Consider the following 20,546-nt stretch of genomic DNA (forward strand, 5'->3'; position numbering starts at 1 on the left):
AAGAAATTTATTGATTTATTTATTTATAACCCAGGTGGAAAGTCTCCGCAAGCAGCTAGCTAGACTGGATGAGCGCGCGCGCTCCAAGGAACAAGACCTGGATGACACTCTGAGCAAGCTGGAAGCGTTCTACAAGGCCTACGACTCCGTTATGGATGATGTTCAGGAGGTAATGTTTCTATTGTGATTCTCTATTATATATAATGTAGTAAGGAGCGGCATTACATTTAGTGATTGAAAAACTCGAAGTAGTCGACTACGACAAAGATGTGTGGATTGAAACATTTTTCAATCATAATAATGTAAATATAGAAAGGCAAAATGCAAATATTTTTCTACTTTACCATATGATGTGTAACTAACACATCTCGCGGATTAATGTGTTAACAATATGTAGTTACATCTGAATTCTTCCCTTTATAAGGCGACGGAACAAGTGCGCAACCTCAAGCCCGCATCGTCCGAGGTGGAACAGATCAGATCGCAGCAGAAGGACTTCGCGGAGCTGAAGCGACGCACGCTGGAGCCGCTCGGGCAGAACGTGGCGCACTGCAACAAGATCGGCCAGGGGCTGGTGCGGTCCGCGCTGCAGGGCGTCAGCACGCAGCAGCTCGAGAAGGACCTCGAGAAGATGAACGACAAGTGGAACGCGCTCAAGGAGAAGGTACGATTTTTTTTTTCTGGGCCCATAACTTGGAATATTTAGATTGGAAATTTACAAGCACCCATTTATATGGTTTGTATTAACGCAATTGTTTAAGTAAAATATAATCATTTATCGGTTGTTATCTCGAGTTTAGACCAGGTTACATCGATCGTAGTCAAGAGCTATATAATCACTACAGAAAACATACCTTTTTTTCTTTCATATCATTCATTAAACAAGTAGAAAGTAAAATTATTCCAACAGTCATTCATTTAAACACTACTGAGTAACACAATTTGGATAATTCTAGTTATATCTCAAAGGATATACTTACAGAAATATACTTACTTGGTTCCATAGAAATATTATCAAAATCGGTTCAGTAGTTTAATTTATAGATAAATAATTGGTTTTGTATTAATTGAAGTAGATTCTTTATGAGACACGATCTTTAATTTATAATTTATGTTTTTTAAAAAAAAAAATCTTGCTATAATTTCTTGCTTTTTTGGTTATTCTGCAAAAAAATACAAGCATCTGGTACTTATTTTCTAAAGGAAAAGATGGGTACTTCTATCTCATTTTGATTTCTGTTGGGAAACGGCTTTGCTCGCATAGTATAGTCGAAACATGATTCGAAGGGTGAGATTTGACAGTGCAAACTAAAGGGGACAGTGGCATGACACCTTAGTCGTCAAGACTAAAAACGCATAAAGGATACTATGTGCGTCATAGTCTCTGTGATGCTGATCATATCTATTGGTGATGGTTACCACTTTCCTTGAGGTAGATTGTTTACCATTCTAAGGTGCATAAAAAAATCATTTTTAAATGAACAATGCATAATATTTTTTTTTGATATTAGATGAACGAACGCGAGCGGCGCCTCGACGTGGGGCTGCTACAGTCGGGCAAGTTCGCGGAGGCGCTCGCCGGGCTCGAGAAGTGGCTGGCCGACACAGAGGACATGGTCAACAACCAGAAACCACCGTCCGCTGACTACAAAGTCGTCAAGGCGCAGCTGCAGGAACAGAAGGTAAATAGTGGCAACACTTGTTTTAAATACACAATGATGACAAGGCTTTTACAGGCAAATAGTACCTACCGTCGTGGTCGCGACGTGATGTAATCCACGTCGAAATGTCGGCAATAAAGAAGCAGATATGTAGATATTATTTACCTGTAAAAGCTTTTCATTGTGTTAAGTCCCGATTGTGTATTTAAAATGTGTGTAAACACCGAAAAATTTTAAAATTAATTAGTGGCAACACTTTCAACGAATGAGTATGCAATAAAGCACCCTCTTATACTAATAATATACTATGTATCTGGCAGCAGTAGAGGATGCAATAATGAGGATAAATTCAGACCAATGTGGCTTATCAAGACGAATATAATAGGTGTTGGCCACGATGGCATCCAACAGTGACCATGTGGAGATCGACGTGACATGGTATATTACTAGCAATGGGGACTAATTTCTCTATTATTAAAAATCCCCTCCCTTCACCATGACAACATTAAACCCTATGCATTTAAGCATTATTTTATCAGTAGCTAAATTCTGAACAATAATGATGATTTTCATAAGACACCTATCTTTAATAAAATGTATTTCCTCAACAGTTCCTCAAGAAGATGCTGATGGACCGCCAGAACTCCATGTCGTCGTTGTTCGCGATGGGCAACGAGGTGGCGGCCGGCTGCGAGCCCGCGGAACGCAAGGCTATTGAGAAGCAACTCAAGGGTCTGATGCAGAGGTTCGACGCTCTCACCAACGGAGCACAACAGAGGATGCTCGATTTGGAGCAGGCTATGAAGGTTAGTACACGAAGGTTAACCCTAACGATGTAAGGTTTGATAATATCTCATCTTTCACTTGTAGCGGATTCGATTCCTGTAGAATACAATAATAGGTATTCATGACTGTGTTTGTACTGATCTGGACGTTACAGCATTATATATAATACATTAATCGCATTTCAGTCTGTCTATTGGTAGAGCAATAGGCGCCGTGTGTTGTGTGTTCCGGCATAGAATAGGCGTTTAGACGCAGCTCTATTTTCTCTGCGCTTTTTAGTTTTTGTTTATCGTAAACATAAATATCAACTCTTAACTGCCGTAACGTAATGTCATAAAATTCAAATTATAGACATACAATTACAGTTGCAAAATGAATCCTATGATCTTTTATACTAGATCGAATTTCTTTTGCAAAGGTGGCGAAACAATTCGAAGAACAACTCCAACCTCTGGTGGAATGGTTGAGCCTCACGGAACGCAAGGTGAAGGCGCTCGAATTAGTGCCCACCGATGAGGAGAAGATACAGCAGAAGATCAGAGAGCACAAGGTAGGTGTATAGCATTTTACTTCTAGAAGCTGCCTGATCAAATTTTACTTGTAGGTAACAAGTAAAATCTGATTAGATAAATTCTAGGAATTCTCCTTCAAGGGGCTCCCTACATTTACTACTTTGTAAAAGCTAAATACATCTATTCCATGTCTGATTAATGTGTGAAACTGTTTCACTTTTTTTTTTCATCAATTAATACTGAAAATCAATTTACCTCTTTAATTTAAAAAAAATCATCTTTACAAGTCCCATCTCTTTTGAAATAAAATGAATTAATTTCGGTAACTTTAAGAAAAACTTTTGGAAAAGACAAGTAGAATTAATCCTTTTTCTAAATGGTGGTCTGTTTTAAAATAAAAAAAATGTATATATATTCGAACAAGCCCGTTCAATTTTTCAATTTTTAACGTGATTATTTTTTTTACAGATAATACACGACGACATCCTCTCCAAACAGCCACCGTTCAAACAGCTGACAGAGACGGCATCTATCCTCATGGGTCTGGTTGGAGACGACGAGGCCACCGCGCTGGCTGACAGACTGCAGGCCGCCACTGATAGGTACTTTCTTTTGAATTTACCCAATTGATCAAAAAGAAGATTAATATTTTTCTGATGTTCGGATCAGGATTTATGGAATTTCATACGTACCTTGGAATGACAAACTAATTGAAAGATTACTGATAGATTGATGAAATGAAATCGAGTTTATTTGCAGTAAAAAGTGAAGTTTACTTTATCCGAGTAGTAAGTGCTTTATATTATTCTCAATTTCGTGTATAATAAAGTATATATCATATATGTGTAAATATATTTGTTATTCATATATATTTATTCGTTTATATATGCCATTTTAGTATGTATGTATATCAATAATTAGGAGTACCGCATTCGAGTATTCTGACACTTCCCTATGGTTGACTGGGAGAGAATGCTTTTAGCATTAAGTCCGCCATGTACACATATTTGTACTAATGAATAAAAAAAATTATTAACATAGGTCCCATAGTGTTAAATTTGGCACCATAAATAGTCGATGAAATGAATGGATTTAATAAATTTGGTGTCGTTAAGTTAGCCTTAGTAATTCAAGTATGGAAGGCTTCACGACAACTGTAGGTAAGGAATAAAGCAGCTATAATCGATCCGTATCCTTGGCAAATCAGAAACTTATGGGCATAGTGGAATATCAGAACATAAGGTTCGTAGAAATGTCTCCCATTTTTGTGACGGTGAATGTGTTCTAACTTTAGTGCTGTTCATATCTATAGTTGACGATTAGCCAAGTGGATCTTGCCTTTCTACCATGTGGATCGTCGACTTGTTTTCCATTTAACGTTGTATGAGGCCTTCCTTTATAATGAAGGCAACCTAGAATCCCTATGTCAAAGGACAACGAGTAATTATATTACATACTAGCTCACTTTTTACTCGCTACTTCACACGCGTAGATTTCAGAAGAAACTCAGTGAAATAAATTCTTCTTAATAGCGTATCAAAATAAAACATAAATCGGTTTTAAGTTATCCCTTCAGAAACTTAACAGAGGAAAGAGTATTCAATTTCATGCAGTAGATTTTGCGTGATGAAAATATATTTACAAAAAAATATTGTTTTATCATCTATTGGTTTTAATAAGACCCTCATATTAGCTTTTTTCAAATATCTCCCATGTACAAAAATCGTTTAAGTTCCAAGTTTACAGTCCCTTGTAATATAAATACTTCTAATACCATTTGTGTTTTCCCTAAACAGATACCAGACTCTGGTAGACCACAGCCTGAACATCGGCACCCTGCTGGACAGTTCCCGCAAGGGTCTGAGGCACCTCGTCCTCACGTACCAAGATCTCTCCGCGTGGATGGACGGCATGGAACAGTATCTTGCCAAGAGAAAGGTCCTGCCCGTACATATGGAGAAACTGCTCCGGCAGATGGACGAGCTCGCAGTAAGTGAACTTTAATTCAACTATAATAGGGTCTAATTTTAATTACGACTGCTGTAGTTATGGCCTAATAGTAATGGAAGTATTCATAATACAAAGGAGCGAGAATAAGTTAATTTGATTTAAAAAAAATTTAAGAGACTTCAGAACTTATCCCCACCTCCCCTCTCTTTTCAACAGGAGAAAACTGAAGAGATAGCTGCCAAACAAGAAGCCGTGGACAGCACAGTCGAGTCAGGGTTGGAGCTGATGAAGCACATCTCAGGAGACGAGGCCCTTCAACTCAAGGACAAGCTGGACGCACTGCAGCGCCGGTACAACGACCTGACGAGCCGAGGGGCGGAACTGTTGCGAGTGGCGACCGAGACTCTGCCACTTGTGCAGCAACTGTATAACAGTCATGGAAAGTGAGTTATGAATCTGTAATATTTAAAGAAATCACAATATGAAAGAGGAAAGATTTTTGTTTTTTTTTTTTTTTGTAAGGACATAATTTCAAAATATTTAATCTATTTTAAAAATTCTTTCACATGTAGAAAAGTATATTATTATTCAATACCATGGAATCTATTTTATTTAAAAAAAAATGAGATCTATCTATATACCTGTGTAAAGTCAGGACGAGTCGCTATCTACATATGATCACAGATCACAGATCACCTACTATTTATCAATCTAGAAAAATAAATTGTCTATTATCACAGACAAAGATGGTTAGTTTATTTGAAATCTTTTTTTTAATTCCTCTACTAACAGTACGCATGTTTAAAAGCTCTAAAATTAACTATCCTGTTCTGTTCGTACCATTCAACAGGTTATAAGCCCAGAACGTTTTCTCTATCGCGTCCTCTTTCTTAGGTTTAATCCACCCCCTGCCTCCCTCCCCCCTCCAATAATCATAATCTAACATCCTCGTTAAACGAGGAGAGATTCATACCCAACAGTGGGAAGTTACTATATTTTATACACAATGAATATCGTTTGTTCTGTAGACTGACTGACTGGATGAGTGGCGCGGAATCGTGCCTACAGTCAGTGGAACCACGCGAAGAAGACATCTTGAGACTGGAGGCTGATCTCCAGGAGTTCCGGCCTGTACTCGACAACATCAACCTCATCGGGCCCCAGCTTTGTCAGGTAATTAATCTAATTCGAGAGTCTCATCCACATTAATTTAAATTTTTCCATTAATATTTTAATATACAATATTCAAATTAACTGATTATAAAACAAAACAAACCTTGGTCATGCAATAATTTTAAATATATTTAATATACAAAAATTAATAGTATTATATTAACTGACTGATTTCAAAACAGTAATTATTTAAGCTATGATAGTTTCTTCTCGCTCGTAATAACTTTTCGAAACTGCATTTAAAACTTGACAAAAATGATGAATTAAAACTTGCTTGTAAACCAGTCCTGTTAAATCAAACATTAATTGTACTTCAACTTGCTTATGTCTTCGTTGTTAGATATCGCCGGGAGAGGGCGCCACACACATTGAAGGCATCGTGACCCGTGACAACCGTCGGTTCGATGCTATCGCAGAACAAATACAGAGGAAGGCGGAGAGGCTCCTGCTGAGCAAGAAGGTAAGGATTTGTTATCATTGTTGTTAAGATTGAAAGAATATTATAGAGTTGTGTAGAAAACACATATTAAATTTACAATATTCATAAAAATGTCTTTTTTTCCTTTGATATTTTGAATTTAAATTCCCAATTTGTATGAAAATTATAAAAGCAAATCTAGTCTATATGCAGTAAATATGAATACATTTATACGAATTGTTCTTGTGGCTATCTATAGAAAAGACCTAAGTTTAGAACTGCACTATAAATACCTGAAATGATGATACTAAAATCAATAACACTTTTGCTTAATGAATATTTACGTTACAGCGTTCGCTAGAAGTAGTCGGCGATATGGAGGAAGCGATTGAGTGGCTCAGAGCCGCAGACGCTCAACTCCGAGACGCTGAGCCGCCGAGCAGTACTCCTGCGAGAGTTCGCGCTCAACTTAAACAAATGCGGCCGCTTAATGACGATGTCGCCGCTCAGAGAGTCCGCGTCAGAGATCTACTCAGTCAAGCTAAGAAGGTATGTGTCTAATGAAAGTATAGCCGGTGAGTGTATACTCAACTTGAGCAATAGCGGTTGCTCAATGTTGACATTCCTGTTCATAGTACGCGTCTGGGATCTCCTCAGTCAAACTAAGAAGATACGAGTATGTTTGTAAATAACATTCGATGAAAATAGCTTCAGTGAGTGTAAACTCAACTTGAGCATTAGTGGCTGCTCAATAACGATATCTCCATTTCCGCTTAAAGAATTCTTGTTAGTTATTTACTCACTCGAGCTAAAAAGATGGTGCCGGTATTCGCTAGAAGTAATCGGTGACGTGAAGGAGTCGACTGAGTCTCTTTGCTGAGTACGCGCTCAATACAGGTAGTAGCGGTTACTCAATAATAACATTGTCATTCAGTGTCTGTTTTAGACATTAATTAAGTCAAACAAAAAAGATATAATTTAAGTTACTTGTAGTCAGTGATCTACTTCTAGATAGATCACTTCTAAACTTCATCACTAACACAGGTTTTTTTAATGGATGGTAATGGAATGGTTACCCCGCCTGCGCTATCCGTGTATTTGTGGAGTACCAGTGAGGGATGATAAAGCAGGTCAGTTGGCCCATCGTGACGAATTCAACAACAAATTAATCACAACGGTTTCCAGGAGGAACCTCGTGGAGGTTGACCTGGTAAGGTGTATTGATAATGTCCATGACTAAGATCCCTGGTACCCTTGTCAGGTGTTGCGCGAGTGCCAGTCGTCGGAGGAGACGGGCGTGATCCGCGCGCGCAGCGAGGAGCTGCGCGAGGTGATGGAGGAGGTGGGGCAGCTCGCCGCCGACCGCCTCGCCGCGCTCGAGCACGCGCTGCCGCTCGCCGAGCACTTCGCCGACACGCACCACGGGTACCGGCCTTGCATTCACTTATACATATTTTTTTTTGATGGGTGAAATTGATATGGTAACCCCGCCTGCGCTAACGGGATACGCTGGCGGAGCACCAGTGAAGGGTGATAGAGGAGAATGAAAACAGGCCAGTTAGCCCATCATGATGAATTCATCAGGAATTAACCATGATAGTTTCCAGGGAGAACAGCGAGGAGGTCGACCTGGTTGGGTATATTGCTAGCAATGGAATTCTCAGTCTCCATTACTGACAATCCCTTTCCCCCCAATGGGTAGATACATATTAGGTTATACCAAAATGTACACAGGCGGACATACCCCTTAACCACTTAGGCATCTCGAACGAGACCCTCTTATGCATCAAATATGTTCCGATTTACACTATCCCGAGTACCTCTCGCCACTTGTAAATATTATGTTTATATTTTTATCTGGAACGATACCTTCTCGCCCGTTTGTATTCCATAGAGCTCAGTATATATTTATTGTATGCTCGTTCAGATTTAGTGCGCCAGTTGATCTAATTTCACAGAAAAACCCTCGCATTAAGTGGTTAAAGGGATTACATCCAGTCAACTTCAAGAACCCGAAAAGAAAGTATTTATAGGGTTAACATAAAAAGTATAACAACTAAGGTGCAAAATTAATACTTTCATTAATAAAAATATATACATATGCATATAAATATATACGAGGTCTGTCCGGAAAGTTCGTATAAAAGTGTTCTGGAATGCGAGAAAGAGGAGTGGGGAGGCCAGGTAAGCGCAGGACCCCTTATGTCCCTAACAATGCTTCAGTTCTGGTCTGACCGCCGTGCGGTGCGAACTGGCTTGTCACGCCATCTGTGAAGTTACCTCTTAACGAAACCCCGTCGGCATGGAGCCCGCTTCCGTTGAAGAGCAGCGCGTCGTAATCAAGTTTCTCTCGAAACTCGGCAAGAATGGCCGTGAAATTTTTGCCGATCTCAGAACAGTTTATGGGGATGATGCTGTGAAGGAACCAACCGTCCACAAGTGGCTAAAAAGATTCAGAGAGGGCCGAGAAAGCGTTCAAGATGACCCACGTTCAGGACGTCCTTCCACTTCACATTCCGACGAAAACGTGGAAAGAATTCGAACTTGTGTTAATGGGGACCGTCGTTTAACGGTCAGACAGGTGGCTGAAGAGCTTAATTTGGGCAAAACCGTGGTCCACGAAATTCTAAGAAACGAACTTCAAATGAAAAAAATTTGCGCCAAGATCGTTCCGTGAGTTTTTGAGTAAAAATTCCATTACGGTGACCGAACACCCCCCCTATTCGCCGGATTTGGCCCCGTGTGACTTCTTCTTGTTCCCAAAAACCAAATTGGTACTTCGGGGGCGGCATTTGGGGGACATAAATGAGATAAAAAAAGCTACGACGGGGCAGCTGAGAAACCTACAACCAGAGGACTTTCAAGGAGCCTTCTCACAGTGGAAACGGCGTTGGCACAAGTGCATTATGTCACAGGGGGAGTACTTTGAAGGGGATAAAATTGATTTACCTGAATAATTGTAAAATAAAATTTTTAAAAAACTTTTATACGTACTTTCCGGACAAACCTCGTACATATAGATACACATATATACATAAGTATATATAAACATAGAATAACTATTCATTATTGCGCCATTCTTGTATCATTTGGGAGGTAATTCCAAAATCTTATGTTTCACTTGCCATATTTGTTATATTTGTTGTACTCGTAAGCTGCATAAGATCGAGATTTTTTAAATCAATTTTGCATAGATGTTCGGTTTTGATGCCAATACAATATGCAATACTCAATATGATAAAATCTTCAAAATGGCCGCCGTCACAAAATGGCGGATGATGTATATTGTCAGCTACATTAATATAGGTATCAAATGAAAAACTTGTAGAGAGTAGCTAACGATGAAATAAATGACATTTTAAATTGAAGACAGTCATAAGATAGTGGATGACGGATTCGTGGATTACTTATTTTAAAATAGACTTCTTTAATATGAAGATGGAATGGTGCACCGACTTGCACTATCGCTATATGCTGACGGGGCATCAGTGGAAGGTGAAAGGATGCGAATATGACATTAAATGATTATAATAAAATGGTAACCCTGTCTGCACTATCGATATCTGCTAATGGGGTACATGATATGTAAAGTCAAGTTTGTTGACCCATTCTGCATACTACGAAGATTGTAATCCTCTGTTTCCTTGTATTGAAGAATAGACTTAATGTCAAGGTGCTAACGAATAAAATACATTGCAGTTTGTCGTCATGGCTGGACGATATGGAGAAACAGATCGAGATGCTGGCTATGCCGGCGCTCAGGCCCGAGCAGATCGTGCAGCAGCAAGACAAAAATGAGGTCAGTGTACACTTACCCTTACGCTATGACCTACTTTGAGCACTTCGATTATCCATTGTCATTAGTTAATAAATGTACTTCAGAAGAATATAATTTCGTCACTTTGAAACGTTTACCAGAGGGAGACTTTGTACAAAAGTCAATTGCTTGGGTCTGTCCCATTCATGTTTCAACCGTGGAGCAGTTGTGTTTGCATGGCTGTATTTCGGTTTGAAGGGTGGGATATGGCGTGAATTTACTGGGTACAGAGGAATAACACCTGAGTCCTCAGGAATGGCAACGCATGGGGGGGTATCATATGCGAAACAGTATACTCTGTTATGTCCATGGTACTATAGGCGACGGTTACCACTTTCCATCAGGTGGGCTGTCAGCTTGTTTGCCATTCTAAGTTGTATAAAAAAAAAGTTTATTCTATAATTATATAAATATATATTGTTGTGTAGATGTTGCAATCATCGATCGCCGGGCACAAGCCTCTAGTCGACAAACTGGTGAAGACTGGCGAAGCACTCGCGCGCCTCGTCGGTGAAGAAGACGCAGTGAAGGTTCAAGATATTGTGGAGAATGACTGCGAGCGATACAACGCATTACGGGCCGAGCTCCGACAGAGACAGCAGGAGTTGGAACAGGTGAGTGAGTGAGATAGAGATACGAAGGAAGAAGGTCATCTTGGCCTCAAAAACCGTCTAAAATTGTAATGATTTTTATTTAAAAAGTAAACTGCTGAACCGATTTTGTAAAAATTTCTATGATATCAAGCTATATATTTAGAAATTGGGCTTTTCAGATAAAAAAAAATCCAAATCGTTTTACTTTAAACTAATGGGGTTATGAGGTAACAAACAGAAAAAATATAATCGAATTGTTTTGTAATGTTATCTTTCAATTTATGGTTACACTCTCTAATTCGACTCTTGATGTTCACAAATTTAACCCATCAATTTCTTATACATACTTTCACATATAAAATTTGTAACAATTTTATCGTATATGCTAACGTTCGTGTGTCGTTCACAGGCGTTACAAGAGTCGTCGCAGTTCTCTGACAAGCTGGAGGGCATGCTGCGCGCGCTCGCCGGCACTGCCGACCTGCTGCAGCGAGCGGAGCCCGTCTCTGCACACCCGCCTAAGATACAGTGCGTATATTTATTTACTTCTGGATACATTAATGCTTTAATATTACATATTACTATACATATTAATCCTACGCCAATTAATTATACCCACCAATAAAATATAACGTAGTACACAACACATACTATGTACTACGAAGTACACAGTATATACTTTCTATGTATTCTACAGAACACAGTATATACTGTGTATTTTTTTAATGAATGATAATGGAATGGTAATCTCGCCTGTGCTAAAAGTATACGCTGGTACTAGTGAGGTATGATAGGTAAGGATGAAAAGACACGTCAGTTAGCCCATCGTGAAATTCAATACGATGATTTTCAAGGGTGCCATGTAGAGGTCGACCTGACAGGGTATATATTGCGAACATTGGGATTCCCCCCCCCCCCCCTCCATACTGTGTATTGTACACGTTATCAAATTAATATATTTTTTTTCATGCCGCACTGTTTACTGTGTTAAAATATAGAATGCGAACAATCAAACTGAACTAAAATTACAGTCAATAAATTGATACAAAATACAAAGAGAATATAAATACAAAAGAGACATAAAAAAATGTTTTTACCGGCCAGTCGTTAACTATAATATTTGTAAAAGTAATACAATGCATTAAATTGTTTATTTCCATACGTGCATCAGGGACCAGATCGAGGAGAACAACGCGCTGGCGGAAGACTTGGAAAAGCGGCAGGAGGCGTACGACGCTGTACAGCGCGCCGCCTCCGACGTCATCAGCAAGGCCAACAAGAGCGACCCCGCCGTGCGGGACATACGCAACAAGCTCGACAAGTTGCACAAGTATGTACCGACTAGCTTTTACCCGTGATTTCGTCGACGTGGATATGGTCACTGATTGAAAGGTCGAAGGACTACATGAAAGACCAATGGACCGCTTGTTAGGTCCAAATTTGTCGTCAAAATATATTAATAATTAAAAGGGATATTTGTGTGCAAAATTATGTCCGTCTTCTTTTCGGTTTTTTGTCCAAGTCCTTTTTTTTTTGTCCCGAGCCATCAGTTTTGATTATAGAATGTCTTAGTAGCCAGCGAGAACACCGGTCAAATATGCCACAATACTGATCTTTATTTTGTTTTTATAACACTGGGTTGGCAAACGAGTATATGGCCCACCTGATGGTAAGTGGTTACCGTAGCCTATGAACGCCTGCAATATTTGTAGTCTCTTGGAAAAATCTCGACGGAATTTTTAAAATGGGTTGAACATTTTTTTTTAAGTTTATCCATTTCAAATAACGCTACTATAAATTTCAGTTGTAACTTATTTAATCAATAGACTAAATTGTTATAATAGACAATTCACTGCCCCATTTTTGGCGTTTATTATTATTTTTTTTTACTATTATTTCTTACATTATTCCACCAGACTATGGGATGACGTACAAAAGGCCACGAACGACCGTGGACAGTCGCTGGACAGCGCGCTGGAGGTCGCCCGCAAGTTCTGGCAGCAACTCAACGCCGTGATGGCCACCCTGGCCGAGTTAGAAGACACCCTCACCGCTCAGCCACCGCCTGCAGCACAACCCAGAGCCATCCAAGCTCAACAAGTAGCCTTACAGGAGATCAGGCACGAGATCGACCATACTAAACCTGAGGTATGTTATATTTGTTTTTTACAAAGCTCCATATAACATCTCAGAATTATCATTCCTTTATTATTAATAGGTTAAAAAATACCATACGCTAACAAATGATTTCCAAATACAAGATTATGCTTTAAAAATATTTTTTTAAATATCGGATATTAGTCTCTGTACGTATAGAGAAACGAGAAGAAATCAAAAGAGATCACTTTAAATCCTTTAGTATCATTTTTGTGTAAAGCTTTTGTAATAATTGACTGATAGAGAATGCCATCAGGCATTAAGTCCGCCCTATATTTTATTAAGTGCAGATAAACGTAGCTATCTGAATAGCATGATATTTTTAGTACGGGGATATCGTCAAGCTAACCTATTCATGCCTTACTAATTCCTTAGGTGGAGAAAGTCCGCAAGACTGGTTCAACCCTGATGTCGCTATGCGGTGAACCCGACAAACCAGAAGTCAAGAAGCACATGGAAGACCTGGACAACGCCTGGGACAACATCACGGCGTTGTACGCGAGACGGGAAGAGAACCTGATTGACGCTATGGAGAAAGCTATGGAGTTCCATGACACTTTACAAGTAATTAATACTTAATTAATAATTACTTTTTAATAATGACAATAAAGTGTTTTTTTTTTTTATTATTTTTAACAGAAAAAAATCTTATGCCTTTTTAGAAGAACTTTAATGGGTGCTTATGGTGATAATGGTATATAACGGTCAGTTTTGCTAACAAACCCCTTATTCTCCTAGAATCTCCAAGAGTTCCTGGACACCGCTGAGGATAAGTTCTCACGCATGGGTCCTCTGGGCTCCGACATCGACGCCGTCAAGCGACAGATCGCTCAGCTAGCCAACTTCAAACAGGAGGTCGATCCACACATGGTCAAGGTGGAAGCGCTTAACAGGTATATATTGTATTATATGAGTCTATCTACATGTCAGATCAATTAGGAGATAGGCATAGAGCTGCCTAATAAATAAAAAAATAAAAAAAACTTTCAAATGTATGTCTATAAAAACATTTTAAATTTTTTCCTCTTTCACGATTTCATTACCAGATTCCGAAAAGTTATTATTAGGTAAAAGAAACCAAGTAACATACTGAATACAACCAAGACAATTTAAACAGAAACCATTTAGAAATAATTATTTCCTAAATTGGATCGACTGAGAATAGAATCCACATGATTTTCATCTAAATAGATTGAAACGTATTTGTAACGCGGAATAATAATTTTACAATAGCATATCAATCATTAACTGTCCACTGTTGAACATAGGACCTCCCCATAAAGGGGGGAGGGGTGTATAATAATAATAAATAAATAATTAGAATAAGTTTCTATGGTGATGGTTAATAACAATACAATAGTAATTACCAATTTAATTACCCTGTAACCTAATCGTATTTTCTAAAATACATTGTAGATCTCCCCCGTCACTGACATTGCACAAGCTAACAAGAACAAATATTATGTGATTCTATAGACTGACAGTCAGCGATACCAAGCTGACTATAAACTAAGTTTATAGTCAGCTTGCACTAAATTTAGAAAATTTACAAACAAAAATGTACCTTATAATTTACATTGCAAAATTCTTGTTTTAATGTCATAATTTTATTTTTCAATGCAATTGAATCTCCTGTATCAACTGTCGTAGCACAACCTAACAAGTACAAAAACCGGGAATGTTTTCCTTTAGACTGATAGTCAGCAATGACTGCTGATTAAAAACTGACAGTCAGAAATTTGAAAATAGAACTAGCACAATTTTGAAAAGGATTTATTTATAAATTAACAATTTATCTAAGCTAACTAAGCTGACTATATAATCAATGTCAGTTGCCTGTATCCTGACTGTCAGTCACCAGTCGAGTACCCACGTAACACCTAACTAATCGTGTCTTTTTTTATGCGTTACCCCGTGGATTGGAATCGTGCAGGAGTTTGATGAGGCAAGAATATTACCTTATTTCAGTGTGCCGCTTATGTTGTGTAGAATATTGTAGTTAGATTTGAACCTATTTAACATAGTCATAAAGTACATTTTGCTCCAGATGTATAAAAGAAAACATTAGAATTTACTAAATAAATTTGGATTTTGGACACAATATCATTGATTTTTTTTTAGAAATATAATATATGTCTAAAATTAATGTCATATGTTAATTTAATAATATCTGGAGCAATATTTAAATTAATAATAATAATAACGCATGTTTGTAGCTTACTTCGTATATTAGGCAAAAGCACTGATAGACAGTTGTCTTTATACGTATATGAATATTGTAATTCCAATATTTTTTTATTCCATAAATTTTGTATTTATAATCTGCCTCTGTAATGTTCTTGTTATGTACTGAGTTTTATAAACACTGCTTTATTAATATAGCTGTAAACGCTGTAAAGGCGAAAGTTATATTCTCATGATCTTTCTCCATTCGACTTAAAAATATATATAAATACATTTTACATCGGTAACTTTACGATGAATGGTTGCAAGATGATGAATTCCTAATACAAACTATGAGAATACGACATCGTCTTCACAAATCGAAAACAAAAACGAAAATTGTAACAAGCAAGTCACGTTGCAGACAAGCCCAAGAACTGACGGAGCGTACATCGTCCGAGCAAGCGGCCGCCATCAAGCAACCGCTGACTGAAGTGAACACGCGCTGGTCGACCCTCCTTAGGGGTATGGTGGAACGCCAGCAGCAGCTGGAGAGAGCTCTGCTGAGACTTGGGCAACTGCAGCACGCGTTGCAGGAACTCCTCACCTGGATACAGAACACCTGCGATACCCTTGACACCCTGCGCCCTGTAAGTATCTTTTATGCAATATGGAAAGAGATCAAGTATCAAGATAACTGAGTATATCTTCACAACAGAGGTATCTAGCCTAAACTTGATAATTACAATGTACGCATTAATTAAATGTACGCATACTCTCACTCTGAGTCTCTCTGCTTATATTTTTGCCGTCTCTAAGTTTAACTTGATTAAAATGTATGCATCTTATTATTATAGGTGGCCGGCGATCCCCAAATCTTGGAAGTGGAACTTGCCAAGCTCAAGGTGTTGGTGAACGACATCGCGGCGCACCAGGCCAGTGTCGACACGCTCAACGAGGCCGGCGCGCAGATCGTGCAGCAGGGTACGGGTATGTGCTCGCGGCTTGTGCTTTTATACCATCGTAACTTTCTATTAATTTCATATTTACAGCATTACTAGTTTACCCACGACTGTTTCATTCCTCTAAGATTTTATTGGTTTTTAATCGACCAATTTCATTAAAATCGGTTCCAATGTTCGTACCCTCAGATGCCATCAACATGTTGTTATTAATTTACAAGTGACTGTGTTACCATCAACATGTTATCATCTCGGCAACACACTGTATTGTCATAAATATGTTGTCATCAACATGTTGTCATTAATTATACAACATGTGGTGTTACTATCAACATGTTTTTAACAACCTTGCAATACGCTCTGTTGTTATCAACTCTGTTACATGTTATGTTGCCGTTAACATGTTGTCAATAACTATGCAACGTGTGATGTTGTTATCGACATGTTTTTAACAACCTTGCAGGACGCTCTGTTGCCATAAACATATTGTCATGAACTGTGTAACACATTGTGTTGTCATCAACATGTCATGATAAAGTATAGATTTACATAAGTGATCTCACTCACGCATCTATCGTTCTATATACAAATCGTGCGTCATGCACTAATGCTTTACGCTTTGTGTGTTCGTGTGTCGTGTTTTTCGTACATAATCTTATATTTTAATTTGGCCATTGTCATTGTCGTCGTTTTCTGAGTATCATTATTAGCTATTGTATTTATGTATAATTTGTTTTTTGCCACATTTAGTGAACAATTTTGACATTTTAATTGGTCATAAAAAATATGACAAAATAAAAATAATTAACAATTATATGTACTCAATTTTAAAAATAAGAGTGATAAAGAAATGCCAAGAATAATAAGTTTGTCCTCGTCATTTGATTACATTATACCTTTATATTATTTAATAATTACAATCTAGTCGTTATTTAATAATTACAACAAATTACAAATATTTATGTTTTTGTATTCTTTTTTTCTAGTGTTCTATTATAAAAAAAATATGCGATGTTTATCGACTAAATACGAAAAGTATAAAAGACAGATTATGCATACATTATTTCAATTACAAATAACGTTTAACATCTAATAAATCAATCTAATTAATGTTATCTTAGATAGATAGATACTCTTTATTGTTTCCTCCAAAAGATTACAATAGTAAACTTATTATAGATACAAACAATTACAAGAATCTTACTGATATATATAATCATGGTATGTCTCTTTTGATAGAATTAAACTTTAATTTGAAAGGTAATCAAAAGATATTGATAATATTTATGAATAAAATGAAAATGTATATGAAGCTCTATAGGCGACGGTTACCACTTTCCATCAGGTGGGCCGTCAGCTTGTTTGCCATTCTAAGTTGTATAAAAAAAAAAACATAAAACATTAAACTAATTCTTATGATAAATCTATTGTTATTGTTAAAAATTTTATATTTTTATTTCGATTCATTAACCTTAGTAAATTACGTATTTTTTATATAACAGCAATTTTATAAAATTTAACAAACAACATGGAAAGAATAAAAAAAAATTAAATATGACAAGTCAAGAGTTAATATTGTCATCACAGAATATAAATAATATCTTGGAAAATACTCTTAAACTCAACAGGTACAGAGGAAGCGGGTGAAACAGCTGAAAAGTTGGCAACACTGAATAGGAAATGGCGTGAACTGCAGCAGAAAGCCAGAGACCGCCAGACGGAGCTCGAGGATGCTCTAAGAGAGGCCCAGAGGTAAAAAATATATATTTTTCATAAAGTATGAACTAATCTGCTTCGAATATTCTTATTTCTTCATGACCTTTCTTCATCTTGAATGGCAACTCAAGTTATTCGGGCTTCCTATTTGAATTCATCTTACGTGAATTTGTGTCATTGTTGATTGATATTTTGAAGCAGTACATATGTGTTTTAAGAGATTTTTTTTTTTTTATATATAAAGAATGTGCCTACAAAAGTACTTCAATTATATCAATTTTTTTTTTATTCTAAAAATTAAATTACTCAACAGATTTCGATAAAATATGTATGGAACCAATCTGTGAATATATCCTTTCAGATAAGAAAATAATTTTCCAAATCGATATAGAACTAACGGAGTTATATACGTTTTTTGAGAGTTTACGAGAGAGAGAGAATACGAATTTTGAGAGTCTGCTTCTTTTTGAAGGTTGTTCATAAAAAAGTTTACTTTGACAGAAAAATCATGATCTATATTCTTTACAGCTTCAATGCCGAGATTGGCGATCTTCTATCGTGGCTCTCCGAAGTGGACGGCGTTATCGCTGCTTCTAAACCAGTCGGCGGTCTGCCCGAGACTGCTTCCGAACAGCTCGAGAGATTCATGGTAAGATCACGGGAAATGTTATGGGGCGGAGGAATGTCAGTAATCTACTAACTATCAGGCATTAAAACACTGTAGCTTATACAGTGTATAGAACTGTGTATAACTTTTTTTTTTATTGCTATATCTTGTTTTTTTTTTTCAATATGGGTTTGTGCCTGCCTCGCCTAATGAGAGTGAGACCTACAATGGAGCGCGCTCACCCAAAAATACTTATTTGTCATAGACTTGAAGAGTCCCAGGATTTTAAAAACTTCACTGTATACGAATCAAAATAGGGTTTGTTATTTATAAACCGCTGGTAATCATCATCATATTAGACTTTAACTGTCCACTACTGGACAAAAGCCTCCTCCTTAGGGGGTGTTGCTAGTAGATGTAATTAGGCTTTGAAGATGTTTTAAGAAGGACGCTATTGCCTATCCTTCGCTGTTTAGTCGCTCCGTAAGGCCTGTGAAGATCCCAGGAAGCTTCTGTGCTTCTGGGCGGAACTAGGTTGGCTATACTAGCCACGACTCATACGCACAACGGTCCAAATTAGAGGCTAAGCGCGGAAAATGTCCTATTCACATTCACACATTCACATCATTCGCCCTCTCTTAGTCGCCTCTTACGACACTCACGGGAAGGAAGTGGTGGCCTATTCTATGCCGGGACACACGGCTTATATCCCGGTAATAAACCGATGTAAATGTTTCAATCTATTCATTAAACTCGCCAGATTATGTTAAGCAAATCCAAGTTTATTTAAAAATAAATATGTACATACATAATTATAATAAATGTATTAATTTAACAACAGGAGGTATACAACGAGATCGAAGCCAATCGGCCGAAGGTAGAAGCTGTACTGCAGCAAGGTCAAGAGTACCTCAAACGCCAGGAAAAACCCAACCCAACCTCGCAGCTCCATCACAATCTGAAGACCTTGAAGACCAGATGGGACAGTGTCACCGCCAGGTAACTACACCGTTTTACCTGACTATTAGTAAAAGAAAATAATGTATTTTATACAATTTGACTTAGAAAACTGACGATCCACTTAAATTGATGGAAATAATCGTCGCCTATAGATATGAACATCATCGTGGATGTCACAGAATACACTGTGACGCCTAAAATACATCGTGATCATTATGCACTAAGGGGCGTAAAATAATAATCTAATAATTATTTGTTTTTATCAGATAAACCATATTTTTATATATGTATATATGTATGATAAACCATATAGTATCTTAACCTTATTTTGTCCAACGCCCAATTTGTTTTTTTTTTTTTTGTAGAATCTCTAATCTTAATTTTACTTACCATCTGCCTTTTTTAAACCATATTTTTTAATCTGCCCACGCCTTCTCTGCGTCATCTCAATGATGAATTATATTATCTTATCTCTGGCCCCCTTAATTTTTTCTGAATTTTCTACTGTTTCCCTGAAAGTCTTAAAGGTCCCCAAGAGGGCGTTATCGCTCACATTTAGAACCTATGAGCTAGACATAATGTTAAATTTAAACTCTCTTTTACAGAGCGTCAGACAAGAAGATCAAACTGGAGATAGCGCTGAAAGAAGCGACGGAGTTCCACGACGCGTTGCAAGCATTCGTGGACTGGCTCACCAGCGCTGAGAAGACCCTCACCTCCGCCAAACCCGTCTCCAGGGTCATGGAGACCTTGCTCAGTGAGTATACTATAAGATAGGAGCATATTATTATATCATATTTAGAACCATAATATTACGAGATGTACTTTCAATTTTTTCGATGCATTTGGAATAATAATTTTTTTTTTATATAACATTTTGCATTTAATTTAGTATTTTTCTTTTATACCACTGAGGTGGCAAACAAGCATACGGCCCACCTGATGGTAAGTGGTTACCGTAGCCTATGAACACCTGCAATACCAGAGGTATTACGCGCGCGTTGCCGACCCTGAAGAAACCTCTTTACCCCCCTTTTGAAGAAGCCCATGCTGTAGTCTCTTGGGAAAACC

At 37.7% G+C, this 20,546-nt stretch overlaps 1 protein-coding gene across 20 annotated transcripts in view; it reads left to right on the top strand.

Moving 5' to 3' along the window:
• Positions 1-20,546, top strand: part of LOC113511282 (dystonin) — a 372,284-nt gene that overhangs the window by 339,097 nt on the left and 12,641 nt on the right. For 18 of the 20 annotated variants that reach the window (XM_052903181.1, XM_052903184.1, XM_052903175.1 and 15 more), the window contains 25 exons: positions 35-169; positions 425-664; positions 1,512-1,682; positions 2,273-2,467; positions 2,866-2,997; positions 3,428-3,561; positions 4,756-4,948; positions 5,126-5,352; positions 5,938-6,082; positions 6,423-6,542; positions 6,852-7,049; positions 7,762-7,925; positions 10,200-10,299; positions 10,746-10,931; positions 11,320-11,438; positions 12,082-12,240; positions 12,827-13,058; positions 13,443-13,631; positions 13,806-13,960; positions 15,655-15,880; positions 16,088-16,220; positions 17,821-17,944; positions 18,437-18,557; positions 19,357-19,514; positions 20,081-20,232. In XM_052903181.1, coding sequence (XP_052759141.1) covers positions 35-169; positions 425-664; positions 1,512-1,682; positions 2,273-2,467; positions 2,866-2,997; positions 3,428-3,561; positions 4,756-4,948; positions 5,126-5,352; positions 5,938-6,082; positions 6,423-6,542; positions 6,852-7,049; positions 7,762-7,925; positions 10,200-10,299; positions 10,746-10,931; positions 11,320-11,438; positions 12,082-12,240; positions 12,827-13,058; positions 13,443-13,631; positions 13,806-13,960; positions 15,655-15,880; positions 16,088-16,220; positions 17,821-17,944; positions 18,437-18,557; positions 19,357-19,514; positions 20,081-20,232 — 4,108 coding nt within the window. Of the gene's footprint in view, positions 1-34; positions 170-424; positions 665-1,511; positions 1,683-2,272; positions 2,468-2,865; positions 2,998-3,427; positions 3,562-4,755; positions 4,949-5,125; positions 5,353-5,937; positions 6,083-6,422; positions 6,543-6,851; positions 7,050-7,761; positions 7,926-10,199; positions 10,300-10,745; positions 10,932-11,319; positions 11,439-12,081; positions 12,241-12,826; positions 13,059-13,442; positions 13,632-13,805; positions 13,961-15,000; positions 15,086-15,654; positions 15,881-16,087; positions 16,221-17,820; positions 17,945-18,436; positions 18,558-19,356; positions 19,515-20,080; positions 20,233-20,546 lie in introns of those variants that run through there. The other 2 variants (XM_052903172.1, XM_052903185.1) reach the window with 2 other exon arrangements.

The sequence above is a fragment of the Galleria mellonella genome, unplaced genomic scaffold (genome assembly GCF_026898425.1).
Source record: "Galleria mellonella isolate WM207_F2 unplaced genomic scaffold, CSIRO_AGI_GalMel_v1 utg133, whole genome shotgun sequence".
Classification (NCBI taxonomy): domain Eukaryota; kingdom Metazoa; phylum Arthropoda; class Insecta; order Lepidoptera; family Pyralidae; genus Galleria; species Galleria mellonella.